This window comes from Chelonia mydas, chromosome 15 (genome assembly GCF_015237465.2).
Source record: "Chelonia mydas isolate rCheMyd1 chromosome 15, rCheMyd1.pri.v2, whole genome shotgun sequence".
Classification (NCBI taxonomy): Eukaryota; Metazoa; Chordata; order Testudines; family Cheloniidae; genus Chelonia; species Chelonia mydas.
Genome location: NC_057856.1, coordinates 13,892,469 through 13,909,319, shown reverse-complemented (window position 1 = coordinate 13,909,319; position 16,851 = coordinate 13,892,469). Strand labels below are relative to the sequence as shown.

Genomic DNA, 16,851 nt, shown 5'->3' with positions numbered 1-16,851 from the left:
TGTGTCATGGTGAGTTACCCATAGCTGCTACCACTGCCATAATTTGCACCACAGTAATACATCGCCTCATCCTCTGGCTGGAGGTTGGTGATGGTTAAATAGCGAATGGCTCCGGAGCTGGAAACAGTGAATCGATCTGGGACCCCGTCTCCTTTGGTGCTAGAGCTGTACCAAAGGAACCGAGGGGCCTGGCCGTCTCTTTGTTGGTACCATCCAACGTTGTAGTTGCTGTGCTGACTGCTCAGAGTGCAGGAGAGTTTCCCAGTGGCTCCCAGGGACAAGGAGTCCGAAGGCGGCTGGGTCAGCGTGGGCTGCGAGCTGGCCCCTGGAAAAAGGACAGGAATGAACTGATTATCATCGTTTGGTTACACACTGCAGCAGAATGAAGGGCGAGAAATGGGAAATGGGGAAAACTGGAAAAGAGAGCTTCCTAAAGTACAGCGTGTGTTAAACCCTCCCCCGCACAGCACCTGAGCAGTAAGTGAGCAGCGCGAGGAGCAGAGGGGCCCAGGCCATGGTGGGAATCCAGACGAGCTCGGCTTCCTGAGGCAAATGGGTCTGTGGCTGGGACCCTCCGATTTTCCCTTAAACCCTCTGAGCTGGAGATCGGCCCCTTCATGCAAATCAGCTCGCTGTTCATTGGCTGCTGCGGCCAGCACCTCCCTCCTCCTGCCTCTGAGAGGAACCAGAGGCTGTTAAAGGGGCGCTCAGGCGGCGCTGGGAGCCAGGGGGTGCTCAGATCTGACCGGGAGGAGAGACGTATAGGGGCCTTCATAAGATGGAGAGAGAATTACTGTTCCCCTGTGACATTGCTTGGCCAGCTCCAATGGCAAATTCCATCCCCGTCCCCAGCTTGTACCATAAACGGCCTCCTCCCTCACAGTGAAATCGTGTACAGAGCACACTTTGCTTCAGGTAACACCCTTTGCCTCTCTTCTAGAAATGATCGGTCACACTCCACCTCGTGATCACTGCTGGGAATTCAGAGGAGAGTGTCTTTATGGCCAGGCAGGAGTATAAAACAAAAGGAACTGAGCCCAACTCTGCTCCTGGTGAATTCAACAGCAAAACGCCCACTGGCTGCAGTTGTGCAGGATCGGGCCCATGGTTTGCATTTTCAGGGAAGATTATTTCATCTGCCTTTGAACAGGCTCCAAGCCCCAAAAACGCAACCAGCTGGAGTTGAGACACCAGTGCAGCCAAGGAGAGGGGAAGGGATTTCCTGAAGATAGGGCTCCACTCATCCCTGCTGACCACATGGATTTCAGAGGTCTAGCACAGGGGCTGGACTTGGGCCAGCATGTGCAGGGGACTCTGCCAAAGGCCCCATGGCCAGCATCACCGGGCACAATTTCATAAAGGGCAATGGGCAAGTTCTGGGAGGAAAGCGTCCCATGGGGCAGGTGATCAGATGCCTATGTGCAGCCAAGCCTCCTTCCATCCCGCAAAGGGCTATCAGCGTTATTCACAGAATAATAGAATCATAGAATATCAGGGTTGGAAGGGACCTCAGGAGGTATCTAGTCCAACCCCCTGCTCAAGGCAGGACCAATCTCCAACTAAATCATCCCAGCCAGGGCTTTGTCAAGCCTGATCTTAAAAACCTCAAAGGAAGGAGATTCCACCACCTCCCTAGGTAACGCATTCCAGTGCTTCACCACCCTCCTAGTGAAAAAGTTTTTCCTAATAGCCAACCTAAACCTCCCCCACTGCTACTTGAGACCATTACTCCTTGTTCTGTCATCTGCTCCCACTGAGAACAGTCTAGATCCATCCTCTTTGGAACCCCCCCTTCAGGTAGTTGAAAGCAGCTATCAAATCCCCCCTCATTCTTCTCTTCCGCAGACTAAACAATCCCAGTTCCCTCAGCCTCTCCTCATAAGTCATGTGTTCCAGTCCCCTGAACATTTTTGTTGACCTCTGCTGGACGCTTTCCAGTTTTTCCACATCCTCCTTGTAGTGTGGGGCCCCAAACTGGACACAGTACTCCAGATGAGGCCTCACCAATGTTGAATAGAGGGGAACGATCACGTCCCTCGATCTGCTAGCAATGCCTTTACTTATACATCCCAAAATGCCATTGGCCTTCTTGGCAACAAGGGCACACTGTTGACTCATACCCAGCTTCTCGTCCACTGTCACCCTTAGGTCCTTTTCTGCAGAACTGCTCCCGAGCCATTCGGTCCCTAGTCCGAAGCGGTGCCAGGGATTCTTCTGTCCTAAGTGCAGGACTCTGCACTTGTCCTTGTTGAACCTCATCCGATTTCTTTTGGCCCAATCCTCTCATTTGTCTAGGTTCCTCTGTATCCTATTCTTTTGCAGAGATGTTCAGCATTAAATGTAATATCTGTTAGTTGAAATGAAATTTAAAAAACACATTGTAAATAACGACCGAGCAATTACAATAAGTGGTTCATAAATCTACAACTTAAATCAGCACATTTGGGTGCCTCTGATTTTGTGTCTCACTCCTCCCCCACCACTCGGTCTGAATGAGGGATGTGAAAGGACGCAGCTGGTCAAACACCACGGTCTGTGCACCAGATTCTTGAAGATAAATGTCTATTGAACAGTTACTTTATTCCATTGTAAACAATTCATGACACAAGGGCAGGGAGACAGGGCCCCCTGCTGCCCAGTCATAACTGAACTATGTCACCCATCTGCGAGGCGTAGATGGGGAAATTCCAGGTGCATCTCAAATCCCCTTTTATTCTCTCCAGTCTCTGGAGTTTAAGGAGAGATTCATGACAGGCCCAGCTACCCACAGCCCAGTTTATCATTTATGAGTGTGGCTGCGTGTTATTGTGTCCCTCCAATTAGTCCAATTAGTCCCTCTGGGCTCATATTTACTTTAGGAATAGGTTGGAGTTGGGAACTCCCGTGACTTGTCAGGTATGCCTATTGCAGGACTGGGCCAAGTGGCAGGGTCTTTACTACTTGGTTGCTCTCAATGACCCCACCAGGGGGAGCCCCTTATGTCTCTTGTTTATCCTGGTCATTTGGCAGGCTCAGTTGTTCCTCATGGTGCTGTTCGTATCATGGCCAGGATCTGTTCCTTTCCTACCCTGGCTTTGTACTTGTGTGTGAAATGCCTGAGCTCTGGGATCTAACACCCAGCTGTTCGGGCTCTGAGTTTCACAGGGATTTCACTGAAGAATGACCTGGTATTTAATAGGCTCAAACTACCTCCTCTCACAGCATGTATCTGGGAACTGGATTTTGGAACGTTTCTTTGAGGATTATAACTGAATCTTAGTGCTGCAGGAGCACTGCATTGCAGGGGTCAAATCCTGGTCCCGTTGAAGAAATGATAAAACTTCTGTTCAGTTCCCTGGGACAAGGACTTTGCCTTAAATTTCCAGATCAAGTCAGTGAGCTGCCATCACAGGGGAGTGGGACAGCGCATGGGGACACCTCAGTGATTTCAGACTGGCTGAATGATCATAATTTAGCTCTGACACAAGATGAACTCATGCACCATTGATGGAGGAAAGAGCAGGTTTGTGTCTGAGTTCCCCTCTGGCTGTGTCACTGTGCAGCACCACCACCACCTGCACCACAGTAATAGTCAGCTTCATCCTCTGCCTGGACGCTGGCGATGGTTAAGTAGCAGTTTCTATTAGAGGCGTCTTTGGAACCAGAGAAGCGACTGGGGAACCCAGAGCCCTGGTGCTTGTCCTAGTCAGTGTTGTACCTCAGAAGGTATCTTGGGCTGTTCCCATCTTTCTGCTGGTACCAGGCGACATCTCCAAATGTGTAACCACTGCTAAGGGCGCAGGAGAGTTTAACTGTGTTGCCAATGGACACTGACACTGCGGGCGGCTGAGTCAGAGTAAACTGGGAGAGGGAACCTGGAAAGAAATAGAAAATGCTGCAAGATCATCATGGCCTGGAGTTAACGCCTGCACGTTTCCTGCTGAGCCAGGAGTCTGGGAATCAGGAATATGGAGGAATTCAGCGAAAAGTCCTTCTAAATAAATCTGAGATCAGAAACGCTCCCCCTTACCAGGGCAGTAAGTGAGCAGCGTGAGGAGCAGAGGGGCCCAGGCCATGGTGGGAATCCAGACGAGCTCGGCTTCCTGAGGCAAATGGGTCTGTGGCTGGGACCCTCCGATTCTTTCTTAAACCCCCAGCGCTGGAGAACGGCCCCTTCATGCAAATCTGCTCCCTGCTTATTGACTGCTGCTGTAGAATGTGTGTGCGCCGGGGGGTTCTCATTCGCGTTCTCTGCCTCCCCACTGCAAACACCTCCTGACCTGAGCATGTCCTTCATCCTATTGGTCACCGCTGGCTAGTCACTTTCTCCTAAGCCCCTTTGAGTCCTGTGTTCCTTTCAGCTTTCTCCCTTTTGTGTTCTGGGCTAATATTTTCTAGACCCCAATAATATGGGGCTTGTACACTTTAAATAGGATGGGGCCCAAACACAATGACTGATGGACCATCTCGAAAGGGACAAGTCCTGTTGCTAATTTGCTCAGGTTTGTATCAGGTCTCTATCAAGCCAGCCTGGCATTTTTTCTATAAGTTGCCAGGGGTGTGGATTCCTTGTTTCCCCAGCCCCTCGCCAAGGGTGGGACAGTGATTGTAGCCTCCCCTGGCTAGGGAAGAGAGAGAACTTTTATTTGTTAACAGTTAGGGGTGGAAGGTCCTGGGACGGTTGGGGTTTGTTCTGAATTCAGTGCTGCAGGCTGCCGGCTGGGAGAACAAAGCCCAGGGTGATGAGTCCCCTGAGCAGCCGCGTGGCCCAGCGCAAGGGAGGGAGGTTCCATGGCGGATGGGTGGGTGGTTTGTGAAGTGTGACGCACGGGGGCTTGGGTGGCTGGGAGGAGTGTGACACTGGAGGTGGATTTCAGGGCAGTTCTTGGGACCCACCAGGTGCTAGAATCCACAAGACCTAGTAGCTGATGCTCGGTGCCTATCTCTGTGTCGTGGTCCACCTGGCTCCCATCTACTGTCCCAGGAAAAAGGTTGGTGTCTCACAGTGCTCCAGCCACCCCAGCAGGGGGCGACAATTACACGCTATTTACCGACAGAGACTGACCAGCAGAACCTGCTCCTCAGCCACCAGACTCCCCTGGGTTCGCTCTGGGTGACAGGGGAGTTCCCTTTTCACGGCCATTTCACTTACACCAGTGGTGGTGTTATTAGAGTCACCAGATGGGCCTGGCTCAGCGAGTGGTACAAGTTCTCTTGAACTGACTGTGAGAACTTGGCACGGTCCTTTTGTAGCAGCTGATCATATACCAGAAACAATCTGTAAACTTCTTAGTCTCCCTAGAGCAAGACAGAAGAGCTCAGCATTGCTACACAGAGAGACGTTTTATAACAGATATACATGGGCAAGGATTACGTCACCCACCCCGGCAGTGCAGCCACCTCTGCAGAACATTCCTGGGCAACTTTTGGTTGCACAGTTTGATATTCAGTGTATGTGTTAAAAAAATCTTTATAATTCAGTGTCCAGCAGCTACACCAGACTGGTTATTTATAAATCTCCAACCTCACTCAGTGCATCTGGGTTCTTTCAATGTTCTATCTCACCCCGACCCCGCCCAATCTGTCTGCACCAGGGATTGGAAAGGAAGCAGCTGTTTGAACACCACAGTCTGGTGCACACACAGGTGAAGATAAATATGTATCAGTTACTTAATTCCAGTGTAGAGAGTTCACAGTGCAAATGCCGGGAGACGTCGCCCTCTGGTGCCCAGTCGTAACTGATCCCCGTCACTGAGCTGCAGAAGAGTAGATGGGGAAAATCCAAGTACCTCCCAAATCTCATTTGTATTTTCTTTCCATCTCTGGAGTTTAAGGAGCGATTCACTGTCGTTCCCAGCTACAGACAGCTCAGTTTGTCTTATGAATGAGGCTCTGTGTTAATACGTCCCTTCAACTCCCCTCCTGTGCTGCTATTTCACATGCAGAGGAGCCCGGACTTGGGAAGACCCGGTGACTTGTCAGATACGTGGACAGCAGGAGTGAAAGTGCTGGGGGGTCTCTACGACTCCGTTGCTCTCAATGTGGCTTCTGTGTGTTGTGCAGCGTGATCAGTTTGCAGACTCGGCCTTAGGTCCTGGGGCTGTTCTAATGAGGGCCAGGGGCTGTTCAGGCTCTGAATCTCGCTGGGTCGGCACTGAAGAGTGAGCTGGTAATTAAGGGACCGGACTCGCTCCTCTCACAGCATGTACTTGGGAACGGGACACTGGAGTGTTTTCTTTGGGGTTATTATCTCGATCTAGGTAGCACAGTGAGGTTCCATAAAGGGACTCATCCTCGTCCCATGGACAATAAATGACAAATGCCCATTGGGTCACTGGGCCCAAGATTTGGCCTTAAATGTGCAGACCCTGATCATCCTTCGTAGTGCCCCTCACTGATGACTGGAATGTGCCTAGTTAAACCCCAACACAGCTGCGCGGAGGAGCGTCGCACCCAGACACACACAGACTGGAGTCATACGCAACACAGGCTGCTGGAACACAAGGGTTTTGTCTAAGTTCTCCGTCTGGCTGCATCACTGTGCAGCACCCCACTCTCCCTGTGCACAGAAATAACCAGCCTCATCGTCTGGTTGGAGACTGGTGACGGTTAGGTTGATGGTTGTATTAGCTGCATCCTTGGAACCGGAGAAGTGACTGGGGTCCCCAGTGCCCTGGTGCTTGGCAGCTTTGGATTTGTACCACAGAAGATATTTTGAAGTATTTCCAATTTTCTGCTCGTGCCAGGTGGCATGTGTCATCGGTGCAGGAGAGTTGAACAGTGCAGGTAGTTCCCGCTCGAGTGGCTGCCAACAGTCCTTTTCATACCAGGCCTGGTCTTGTCTGAATCCGTTCTCGCTTTGCTTTTACAGCCTCCTCTATTATTGTCTCTCATGAGGCTGTCACCTTCCCCAGCGCTCGGTTTGCCTCCTGTAACTGTGTCTCCAGGGCCTGCAGTCAACTTGGCGTCTCTTGCCCAACTCTCTCAACCCTCTGCCCCAGGCTGTCCAGTCCACGCACCTCGGCTTTTCCTCTGGGCCCCTGGCCCAAGAGCCCATCTCCAAGTGAGGGTCATCCTATGGTCAGCTCGTCCAAGCAGTACCCATCTTGGAACAGGGCTGGGTCATCACATTAGGCCAGTCTCTGCCTACAAATACAGGCCAGGGGAGGTCTCTTAGTAGGCTGACCCTCCGCTTGTTCATCTGACCTTGTATTTCTATGTCTAGCTCCACGGCTGGGCACACTCCTGTCTCTCCATGGACAGGAGGGGGAACTTTGGGACACAGCCACCAACACTCCTGCCTGGCTAGGACAGCCCGGCCTTTCCCGCAGCGGGACACTGACTCTACAGCCAAGAGATGAACTTTTCTATTGAGGTTCTTGTGCCGCACCCATCCCTGCAGTACCTGAGCGCCGAGACTGGCCCACGGGGAACTAGATATGGCCACGGGCCAGTGTCTTGCTGGACAGCAGGGGTAGGGTGACCAGAAGAAATAGACAAAATATCGGGACACATGCAGGAAGCAAAAAAAGGAAAATCGGCCGGAGCAGCCAAAGCTGCAATATCGGGACAAATGGCATCCTGACCGTGCATCGGTAGGGACGCGGAACAAAGAACTAAAAATCGGGACGTCTGATCACCCTAGGCAGGGGCCAGGGGGAGCAGGGGCCATGGAGGCACCCATGAACTTCTGGAGGGTCGGCTATTGGTGCTGTATTTAAGCTGCCGAGGAGCAGAGCCTGGTTTCTGCTGGAACCAGCCTGGATAGTTGCTGGTGGTGACGACTCCAGTGCTCAGGTTGCAGGACAGAGTGACAGCCCCTCCTGTAACCACCGACATCGAGGGCTCCTGCGTCACCACGGGCTGCGAACTGACCCCTGAAATCAACAATACAAACACACTCAGCACAAGGACTCCGGATCCTCACTGATAAACCTTCTCCCCTGCAAGTGTCCCTCATATTTTTGTCACTGAATCAAACAATCTCCTCACGTGAGCAGTAATTGAGCAGTGCGATGAGCAGAGGGGCCCAGGCCATGGTGGGAATCCAGATGAGTTCGGTTTCCTGAGGCAAACGGGTCTCTGGCTTTGACCCTCTGATTCTCTCTTAAACCCCCACAGCTACAGAATGTCCCCTTCATGCAAATCCGCCTCTGCTTCATTGACTGCAGGTCTTTTGAAACTCTAACTCCTGGCTTGAAACAGGTACAGAGACACTCACACATCAAATTTAGGCTTTATTTGAAATAAGATTTTTTTATTAAAAAAAGTAATTCCCCATAAAATTGTACGTTTTCAATTATTATTTCAAGTTCAAATTGAAACCAGTTTTTGCTAGTATTATTTATTAGAAGGGGTCCTTACTTTAACATACTCCTGGAATAATATTTAACACAACCAGATGGTGCCAAATTCTGACAGGCTGACAAGTTCTCTCTAACTGCCTGTGCAGGGAGGTAGACCTGGGAGAAATGTTTATTTTTAGTGGTGGGGAATCACAGTTTGACAAGCTGCGCATGTAGCAGAGTAAATCTGGTCACTACTTTGTCTCTCTGACCAAATAATTTCTGAGTTGCAGCTGCTGCCGACAGACTATCTGCATGGATCCAAACATAAATATCACTTGGTGCCAAACACCCTGTCATGACTGTCAGCTAGATTATCACCAGGGATTGAACAGGAGAACTCTAAAGCTACAGCAGGAGCCTCTGTCTCTTGAGCCAAAGGACTAAGGGGCAGATTTTCAAAGGTGCCTACTTACATCTTTAGGCGGCTAAATAACTTTACAAATCAGGTCCGAAGTCCTGTTCTTGGTATCTGCGCTATATTCTGGACAGACGGGGAAGCGTGATCCCCACTGAATGGAGGGTGATGCTACAACATCTCCCTGTGGCCTCTTGTCCGTGGGTTTTCTAGCTCCTCCCCTGTCCCCCTTGCCCCTCACAGTGAGAGAGAAACAAACTTGGATCATTCCCGCCGAGTCAGACTCACTGGGACAAACCCAGCGGGCGGGTGGAAGGGGATGTCAGTTCCCTGTGGGTACAGCGCGGGGTGCTCAGCTCTGCATTTGGCCTTTACTCTGTGAACGGCCGTTACGGGGCTGCTGGGAGGAGTCGTTAGCGTCACGTTAGCGCAGCACGTCTGACGTGTGGAGAACAATGGACGAGCTTTGCATCGCTGGGCACACAGATATTTTCTATCACATGCCCATGGGGAGGGGTCACTGCCACCACCACTGCCGTGCAGCCGGGCCGGCTTCCCCCACGCTGCCCCTCACGCGTGGACACGCGCCCTGGAAACACCCCCAGAACGAACTCATTCCCCTCCTTAGTTCTACCAGGTGCAGAGCACTCTCCACTCCCAGTAACTGCAGTGGGAGCTGGGAATGCTGTGCACCTTCCAGGAGCTGCTCAGCCCCCAAGCAGGATCAGGGCCGAAGTGGCCAGGCTCAGACGTATTCCTGGCAGGACCAAATTCCGGAGTCAAAGCTCCGTCCCAGGAAATGCCCTGATCCCAGAGAGCAGACACAACCCAGCCAGACACAGGGGTCAGAGTGCGGGACAGGCGATAGTGAAAGAACAAGTCTATGAAATACCTTTCAAGTAAGTGGACCTGAGAAATATGTCATCCATTGAAACTAGAGAGAGGGGAGATCTTAATTCTCTATGGGCTGAGGTTGGATTAGAATAATTTTTCATTAAGGGATTTCACCCTGGATTCTCTGGGCTGGCTAAATACCCCGGTCTCATCAGGTCCCTGAAGGAGACAATGGCCAGTGATCTCACTAAGAGTCTGACACAAACTGCTCTGCTGGGCACAGTAGGATATGCCTGCGCCTTTGCTCTCTGTGCATGACGAGCAGGGGCTGGAGCAAGCGAATACCTTCCTGGTCCAACCTGCCACGTGTGCAGGACAAACCTTCCCCCTCTGCACGTTCTCCTGCTTCCAGTCACAGCAAAAGTGCAGGGTGACAGAATCACCCAGTGGACATCCAGTTCCATCACAGTCTGTGAAATTTCCTCTTCAGCACCAGCTGTGCACAGTGTAATGGGGAGACATCGTCATCTAAAGGCCAAAATGAGAACATCAGCGATACTCTGTCAAGCATTCTTACAACTACAAAAAAAGAAAAGGAGGACTTGTGGCACCTTAGAGACTAACCAATTTATTTGAGCATGAGCTTTCTTGAGCTACAGCTCACTTCATCGGATGCATCCGATGAAGTGAGCTGTAGCTCAAGAAAGCTCATGCTCAAACAAATTGGTTAGTCTCTAAGGTGCCACAAGTCCTCCTTTTCTTTTTGCGAATACAGACTAACACGGCTGTTACTCTGAAACCTTACAACTACAGTACCCACCTGAAGAAGTGAAGAAACAGATTGACAGACCCAGAAGAGTACCCAGAAGTCACCTACTACAGGACAGGCCCAACAAAGAAAATAACAGAATGCCACTGGCCGTCACCTTCAGCCCCCAACTAAAACCTCTCCAACGCATCATCAAGGATCTACAACCTATTGAGGTTATAACCATCACTGGAGTCCAGGTGCAGGACGAGGCTGATTATTACTGTCAGCGGTGGGACACGGACAGAGACAGCAGCTCACAGTGACCCAGCCAGTTTGGGAGCAGTGCAAGGAGCAGAGAGGCCCAGGCCATGGTGGATCCAGACGAGCTCGGCTTCCTGAGGCAAACGGGTCTGTGGCGGGGATCCTCCCACTCTCTCTTAAACCCCCAGAGCTGGAGAACGGCCCCTTCATGCAAATCTGCTCCCTGCTTATTGACTGCTGCTGGCACCTCCCTCCCATGCTCCCTCACCCAGCAGAGCCCTGAGACAGGGGAGGGTCTCTCTGTGTAAACTGCAATCATGACTAATTAGGAGATGGTTATTTTGACCACAACCTGCAAGGAAAAGCCAGAGAAATGGCAGAACTGAGGGGCCTTGTCTGTGCAGTCACTGTATTCTACTAAATGTATTTCTGTGGAGGGGAATCGGTGTCAATTATGGGGTTAAGGATCCGGAACTCTAAAGAGAACGTTTTCGGTGTTACTGTCTTCACATCCCATTGCTGGAATGTCTTAGCACAGATCCACACTGCTGAACCCCGAACTTCAGGACCCAGCAGCCTGCAGCCTCACCTGTGTGCGCACTCGGAGGGTCACATTGCGTCCTCGATCCACACTGCTCGCAGCCGGCGTTGTCTCACACCCCACTACACTACTAGAGATAAAGAGCGCCCCCTAATGGCTAAAGTCACCAGGTTGTGACCGCTACCTGGGCTGAAATCATCATGATTCCTTTCTAACACCAAGACTCTTTCTTGAGAGGTTTCGCTCGTGAAACCACTGGCTCCTTTTGATAGGTGTGAAACGTGTGAGAGAGTCAGAGGAGTCCTCTCTGATGTGCAGTTAGCAGGTGCAATGCAATAAAACAGGGATGTAATTTGCCTCCATTAATAAACATCTATCCCCTTCCTTTGAAACGCACCGTCCCAAGCTATCCTTGTGTTGCAGGCCCCTCCAGTAACAGTCCAAGTTGTGGCCTCAAAATGGGAGGGCAGCGGCTGATCTGCTTCTCTGTGCAACCATGGGATCCACCCTGGGGGCAGTGACCGGACTACAGAGCAGCGTTCCTGGGCTGTCAGAGCGCCTGGGGGATGCTTTGGGTGACCACAAACCTACCTCCGCACTTCGCCCTGGGGTGACCTGCTGCGCCCACATGTGATCGGTGTCACCGCTACACTGACAACTCGCTGACACACTTCTGCACACCAGACCTGGCTCCTGAGCTCGCTCCCATCTTGCACAGGATCTCGCTCCTGCATCTCAGTGGTTTGTGGCTCCTGGCTTCAAACGCTCACCTTGGGCACAACTGAGCTCAGACATCTTCCCTCCCAGTCTCTCTCCTGTCCCCATTCTCCAATCCTCCCAAAATGCATTTTGTTAAAAAATATCAGATTAACACTGGCATTGCCCTAGGGAAAGGTTATATTCCTGAGGACCCTCCACTGCAGTTTCAAAGCTCCCTACCATGTTTCCAGTAGGACGCTCCTAGTGTTAAGCTGTGAAGCTGTAGACAGGAACCACCCATGGTTGCTGGCAATGTATATACAGGCAGAATGGGAGCTGGGAAAGCAAAGGGCTCAGTCTGCAAGAGATCGTCCTGCACACTGAGAGGGGCTCGCACCATCGGATCCTGGGACCAAGGTGAAGCCATGGAGCGGAAGGACTGTACTTCAGGGGATATTTTGTTTGCATTTACATTGGGCTGGTTTCTCCTCAGAGCTGTTTCTTTTACAGGCACCTGCTTGGCCTGTATCAGCAGGGAGCAAATGTCATCAGAGAATTACCAAGAAGGCATCCCCTTGAGACACCCTCCTGAGAGCTCAGTGAATGAAACTGGTCTGTGTGTGTTTCATACGGGCTCCTTGTTTGGTGATGTCTGACTGCACCTGCTCCCCTCCAGTTCCCAGCCTGCTCCAACTAGCCCTCGCTGCCCACGGAGAAAGAAGGAAAATGGGGGGAAAAATTGTAAAAGTTTGGCGATGCTGATAAATCACTTTCTACCGACTTCAGACTACACGGGAGGGTGAGGTTTCTGTGGCTGGGGATGCACGTGCTTAGTAGCTGTTCTTTGCCACGGTTTCTCTGCTCTCCAGGCCACCCAGCTGGGCTGCAGGTGTTTCGGCTTCTTCATTAGGGGTTTTTATGGGGTGATAATACACATGGGAGACTTGGGACTAATGAGGAACCTTGTCCTCTGTCTGGGGGCAGTGGAAGGGCCTGGGGATTCTGTGGGATGGGAATCTACCTGCCACATTGCCCACCAACTCAAACCTGAGAACCATCAACACCAGGCCTGATACAGGACAGCCCTGAAGTACCTGCTGATTGGTAAATACGTGCTAATTGCTGTCCTGAGGAGGGATGCTTTCCTGAATCAGGACCTGAAATGTCAAAAATTGGTTACTAAAGAGTTGCTTGTTTCCATATTGGCTTGGGGATGGTGGAGCTAGACTCTATCCCATAATGCTCAGAGTCCCCACCTCTCAGGAGGGTTTCAGTGGGTTCGGTGCAGTCCCATAAGCCACATGAAGAAGCCAGTTTGGGGCTGGCTAAAGGAGTTTGCTGATGTTCCTCTGAGCAGAGCTGATCTCACCCGCAGGGTGCTGTTGCAGACAGGCTGGTGGAGGGAGGGGAACTCTCAGATCCCTCCCCCGGTGTCCAGACTGCAGCAGGGGGAGGAGGGAATCAGAGCAGGACATTACAGCCTCCCGGCAAATATTTACCCCCAGTTTACTTCTGTGATGTTCATGGTTTCAAAGACTAAATCTGACTCTGCTCTCGCCTGGAGGCTGGAGCTCGCCCCAGGGGCTCCTTGTCGGGGGCTGCTCCCCTCCTGGCAGCAGGTGGGAGAGCTCTCCAGCATTACAGTGCACTTTTCAGGATGGTCCACATTTCAGCTGGATCCTGTTCCCTCGTTGTGCCAAGCCAGGCATGTTCTGCAGTCCCCGGCGTGTCTCCTGCACAAAGCACCCATTAGCCGCGGGGACAGGACCCGGCTCCAGGAGTTCTAACCTCCCCTCCACTTGTCGCTCCTTAGAGCTCTGCGCACGTCACAGCCCTCATCACTGACCATCGCTAGTATGACAGAGACAGACCCCAGTCTCAGCCACACCGCCCTTCATAGCAGGGGGGCTGTGTGCTGTCAGGATGTGGGAGGACGAGGACAGTCCTCCCGCCAGCAGGGCTCAGAGCTCCTGGGTTGGGAGTGGGGCTAATTCCTCTGTCCTGCCTCTCGGAGGAAGGTTTCTCCCGTGGGACAGACTGTATAACTTCTCTGTCGGGCCCTGACGGGAGTGGGGGGTGATCTGTGCTTGGAAGTGCATGTTTGGGAAACAGGCCCCAGCCATGTCCTTTTGCTGGGGAGAGCTGACGTCACCAGGGGAGATATCTGAGCAGGCAATTGGGGGGGCAATAAGACAGAGCCAGGCAGCAGGGGGGGCACCAGGTGTTCCGGTCAGTGTTTAACCAGCCCAGAGGTGAGGGCACACTGCTTACAAATACGTCCTCCTCCCAGCCCCTCCTTCCTAAATACTGTCTGGATAAAAGCCCTGCCATGTAGGGAGCTCTCCACGGGGTCAGCAAGGAGGTGACTTGTACTCCACAGCTGGCAGGAAAGGTTTCTGGGTTGACTAGAAACAGTCTCCTTTCATGCACCCTGGCAGGAACGTGCATTAAAGAAAATAACGTGACCGGTTCCCTTTGAAAGGGGAGGTTTGTGTCTCACTTCCCCGTCTGGCTGTGTCACCGTGAGGCTGATCACTGCTGATGTCGTACACCTGACAGTAATAATCAGCCTCGTCCTGCGCCTGGACTCCAGTGATGGTTAACGTGGCCGTGTTACCGGAGTTGGCGCCAGAGAATCGATCGGGGATTCCGGAGGGTCTCTCGCTATTAATATATATAATGAGTAGGGGGGCGCTGCCAGGTTTCTGTTGGTACCAGTGCACAAAGTTGTCCCCAATGTTGCTTCCCGAACAGGTGAGTTGAGCGTTTTGCCCTGGAGACACAGAGACTGAAGGCGGCTGAGTCACCACGTACTGGGCGAGAGAACCTGAGACAGGAGGAGAAAACATTGTGATAAAATAACTCAGCAACATTGACATTATCCCCAGTTAACATGCTCTGCAGGCAGCCAGGGGGAAAGCTCTCCCCTTTGTAGTACCTGAGCAGTACGTGAGCAGCGCGAGGAGCAGAGGGGCCCAGGCCATGGTGGATCCAGACGAGCTCGGCTTCCTGAGGCAAACGGGTCTGTGGCGGGGATCCTCCCACTCTCTCTTAAACCCCCAGAGCTGGAGAACGGCCCCTTCATGCAAATCTGCTCCCTGCTCACTGGTTGCTCAAGCATCTTCATTCACCCACATGAGAGGGGCAGACACAGGGGCCAGTCTCTAGATCCAATTCTTCTCTGTTTTTCACCAGTGTAAATCCGGGGTAACTCCGCTGAAGTTCATGCAACCAAACCGTGTACAAATGGTGTAAGTGAGAGGTGAATCAGGGCCTCTCTGCGTAAATTCAAACATTTAATGAAGTATAAATATCATCCAGAGCCAAAGGCATCCTGCTGAGTCACTGAAGCACACAGAGCCCATTGTTCATAGCCATAAAAGAATCCTTAATACATTAGGGTTAGAAATATCCTATCCACACAGGCACTGCATTGGGGGGTACTTTTATATACCTGTGAACCTTCTACTGCACCTTGTAATGTCTTCTGCCGTGTTAGCGAAGGAAGCTGCTGGTCTAATTGTATGGGAGGATAATAACCCATAATCTGTTGTTGGATAGTTACAAACAGGGCAGTTCTGGACGCAAAGGGCTGAGTCTGATAGTGAGAGACCTGCACTCGGAGAGGGGATCTATGCCACTGGTTTGTAAGCTAGAAGAGGAACAGAAATCTTTAGTTCTGTGGGAGCTCTGTGGGGCTTCACTCTGGGCAGATTTTTGCTCAGCGCTCAAGGTCATACCCCTCCAGGTGGGAAAACGTATCAGGGAACTATCAACGAAGTATCCTCCCGAGAGACCACTGCACTGAAGGTATTTCTGTAGTGTTTACGGTGTCTGTGTAGAGATACAAGGGAATGAGGAGGTGCCAGCCGAAGGGACAGATCATAGACAGGAAAGCGGAGGTTGGGGTGATGGAACTCCAAAGCAGACTATTTCAGAGGGAACCTGGCCTGCAGGTTGGAAGAGTGCTCTGGCAGTCAGGAGACAAAGGTTTGATTAGCAGCTCTCCCACAGACGTGCTGAATGACCCTGGCCAAAGTCTAAACACCCCTGAGCCTAGATTTCCCCATCTATAAATCAAGGATCTTATCTTAGGGGTTCAGACTGCTGCTCATCACCATTGCATCTGAGCTCTTTCCACAGAAAAGGGATAGCGATAGCTAAGTCCTGAGTGGCCAGCAGGGCAGTCCTCCCATTTTGCGGTAAAAACTATGTTTGGGGCAGGGTTCGTGGGTTTAATTATTTTTTAGAGTTTATTCATTTTCTTTTCGTAGTTGGCTGCTTGGTTAATTTTTGTTTCATGTTAATTTGTTTCAGGGGATTATTTTTTACTTTTTGATCAGCTGGGTTTTGTGAGGTAGAAAGAGTGTGTCGTGAGTGTCATTCATCCTGCAGAAAGGCCTTCATAATACCTCGCATGGGTGTTGGGAAACTTGAATCATTGATGACTGTAAAGATCTTGAGGTTCCTGGTGGGAAAGTGCTCTATAATGAAGTTGAAGATCCTTAGTTTTAGTAATAGGACAAGCTTCAGGGGGATTACTTGAAGCTATCAGGGTGAGATTTCTTACCACGGATGAAAAGCCCTTGTAATCCAGACCCACTTCTGTATCTCGGCTTGTAGTAGAAAGGGATTTTCTCACATATTTCACATATTGTAGGTGAAGAGCTCCCCCTAGTGGTTAAATTTAGAGTGCTCACATATCTGCTATGACTGTTATCCCTTCACAGACCGTGAGGATCCCTGGGGGATATGGGAGGGGAGAGAGACCTAGAAGAGCTCTTCCTTTGCAGACTGGGGAGGAACTGAAACAAAAACACAGGAGAGTCTCGCCTGCTCTGGGGCTGCTTTACAAACTCAGAGCAGGGTCATCGAAACGTTGGTGAAACCTCAGAACAAACCTGGCCCAGTTAATTGTTGAGAGTGAAATCACTGCAGATTCATGGTATCCAGACTAAACCAGCTGGAGCCCAGTGGCTGGGACTCAGATTCACTTTCAGAGTTTGGGAGGTCACTTGACACCGAACCATGAAGGAAAAGGTGGAAGGGCCTGACGCCACCAGCACCAGACCCAACAAACTCC

At 51.3% G+C, this 16,851-nt stretch overlaps 6 protein-coding genes and 1 gene segment (V, D, J or C); all 7 read right to left on the bottom strand.

The window, feature by feature from the left end:
* The window catches only part of LOC102937026 (immunoglobulin lambda-1 light chain), a 537,592-nt gene that overhangs the window by 251,405 nt on the left and 269,336 nt on the right, over positions 1–16,851 (bottom strand). The gene's annotated exons all lie outside the window — the stretch shown is intronic.
* LOC102941305 (immunoglobulin lambda variable 3-21) overlaps positions 1–16,851 on the bottom strand; it is a 550,568-nt gene that overhangs the window by 272,249 nt on the left and 261,468 nt on the right. The window lies entirely within an intron of this gene.
* LOC122461352 (immunoglobulin lambda-1 light chain-like) overlaps positions 1–16,851 on the bottom strand; it is a 567,620-nt gene that overhangs the window by 300,746 nt on the left and 250,023 nt on the right. The gene's annotated exons all lie outside the window — the stretch shown is intronic.
* The window catches only part of LOC102941083 (immunoglobulin lambda-1 light chain), a 389,283-nt gene that overhangs the window by 243,577 nt on the left and 128,855 nt on the right, over positions 1–16,851 (bottom strand). Inside the window, exon 1 of one of the 7 annotated variants that reach the window (XM_043529701.1) lies at positions 471–540. The exons of the other annotated variants lie outside the window; for them this stretch is intronic. Within the exon in view, the coding sequence (XP_043385636.1) occupies positions 471–516 (46 nt within the window). The 5' untranslated portion in view covers positions 517–540. Of the gene's footprint in view, positions 1–470; positions 541–16,851 lie in introns of those variants that run through there. 7 annotated transcript variants of the gene reach the window in all.
* Positions 1–16,851, bottom strand: part of LOC122463057 (immunoglobulin lambda-1 light chain-like) — a 375,063-nt gene that overhangs the window by 264,426 nt on the left and 93,786 nt on the right. The gene's annotated exons all lie outside the window — the stretch shown is intronic.
* Positions 1–16,851, bottom strand: part of LOC102935130 (immunoglobulin lambda-1 light chain-like) — a 376,593-nt gene that overhangs the window by 286,690 nt on the left and 73,052 nt on the right. The window lies entirely within an intron of this gene.
* The window catches only part of LOC119563806, a 331,177-nt gene that overhangs the window by 294,512 nt on the left and 19,814 nt on the right, over positions 1–16,851 (bottom strand).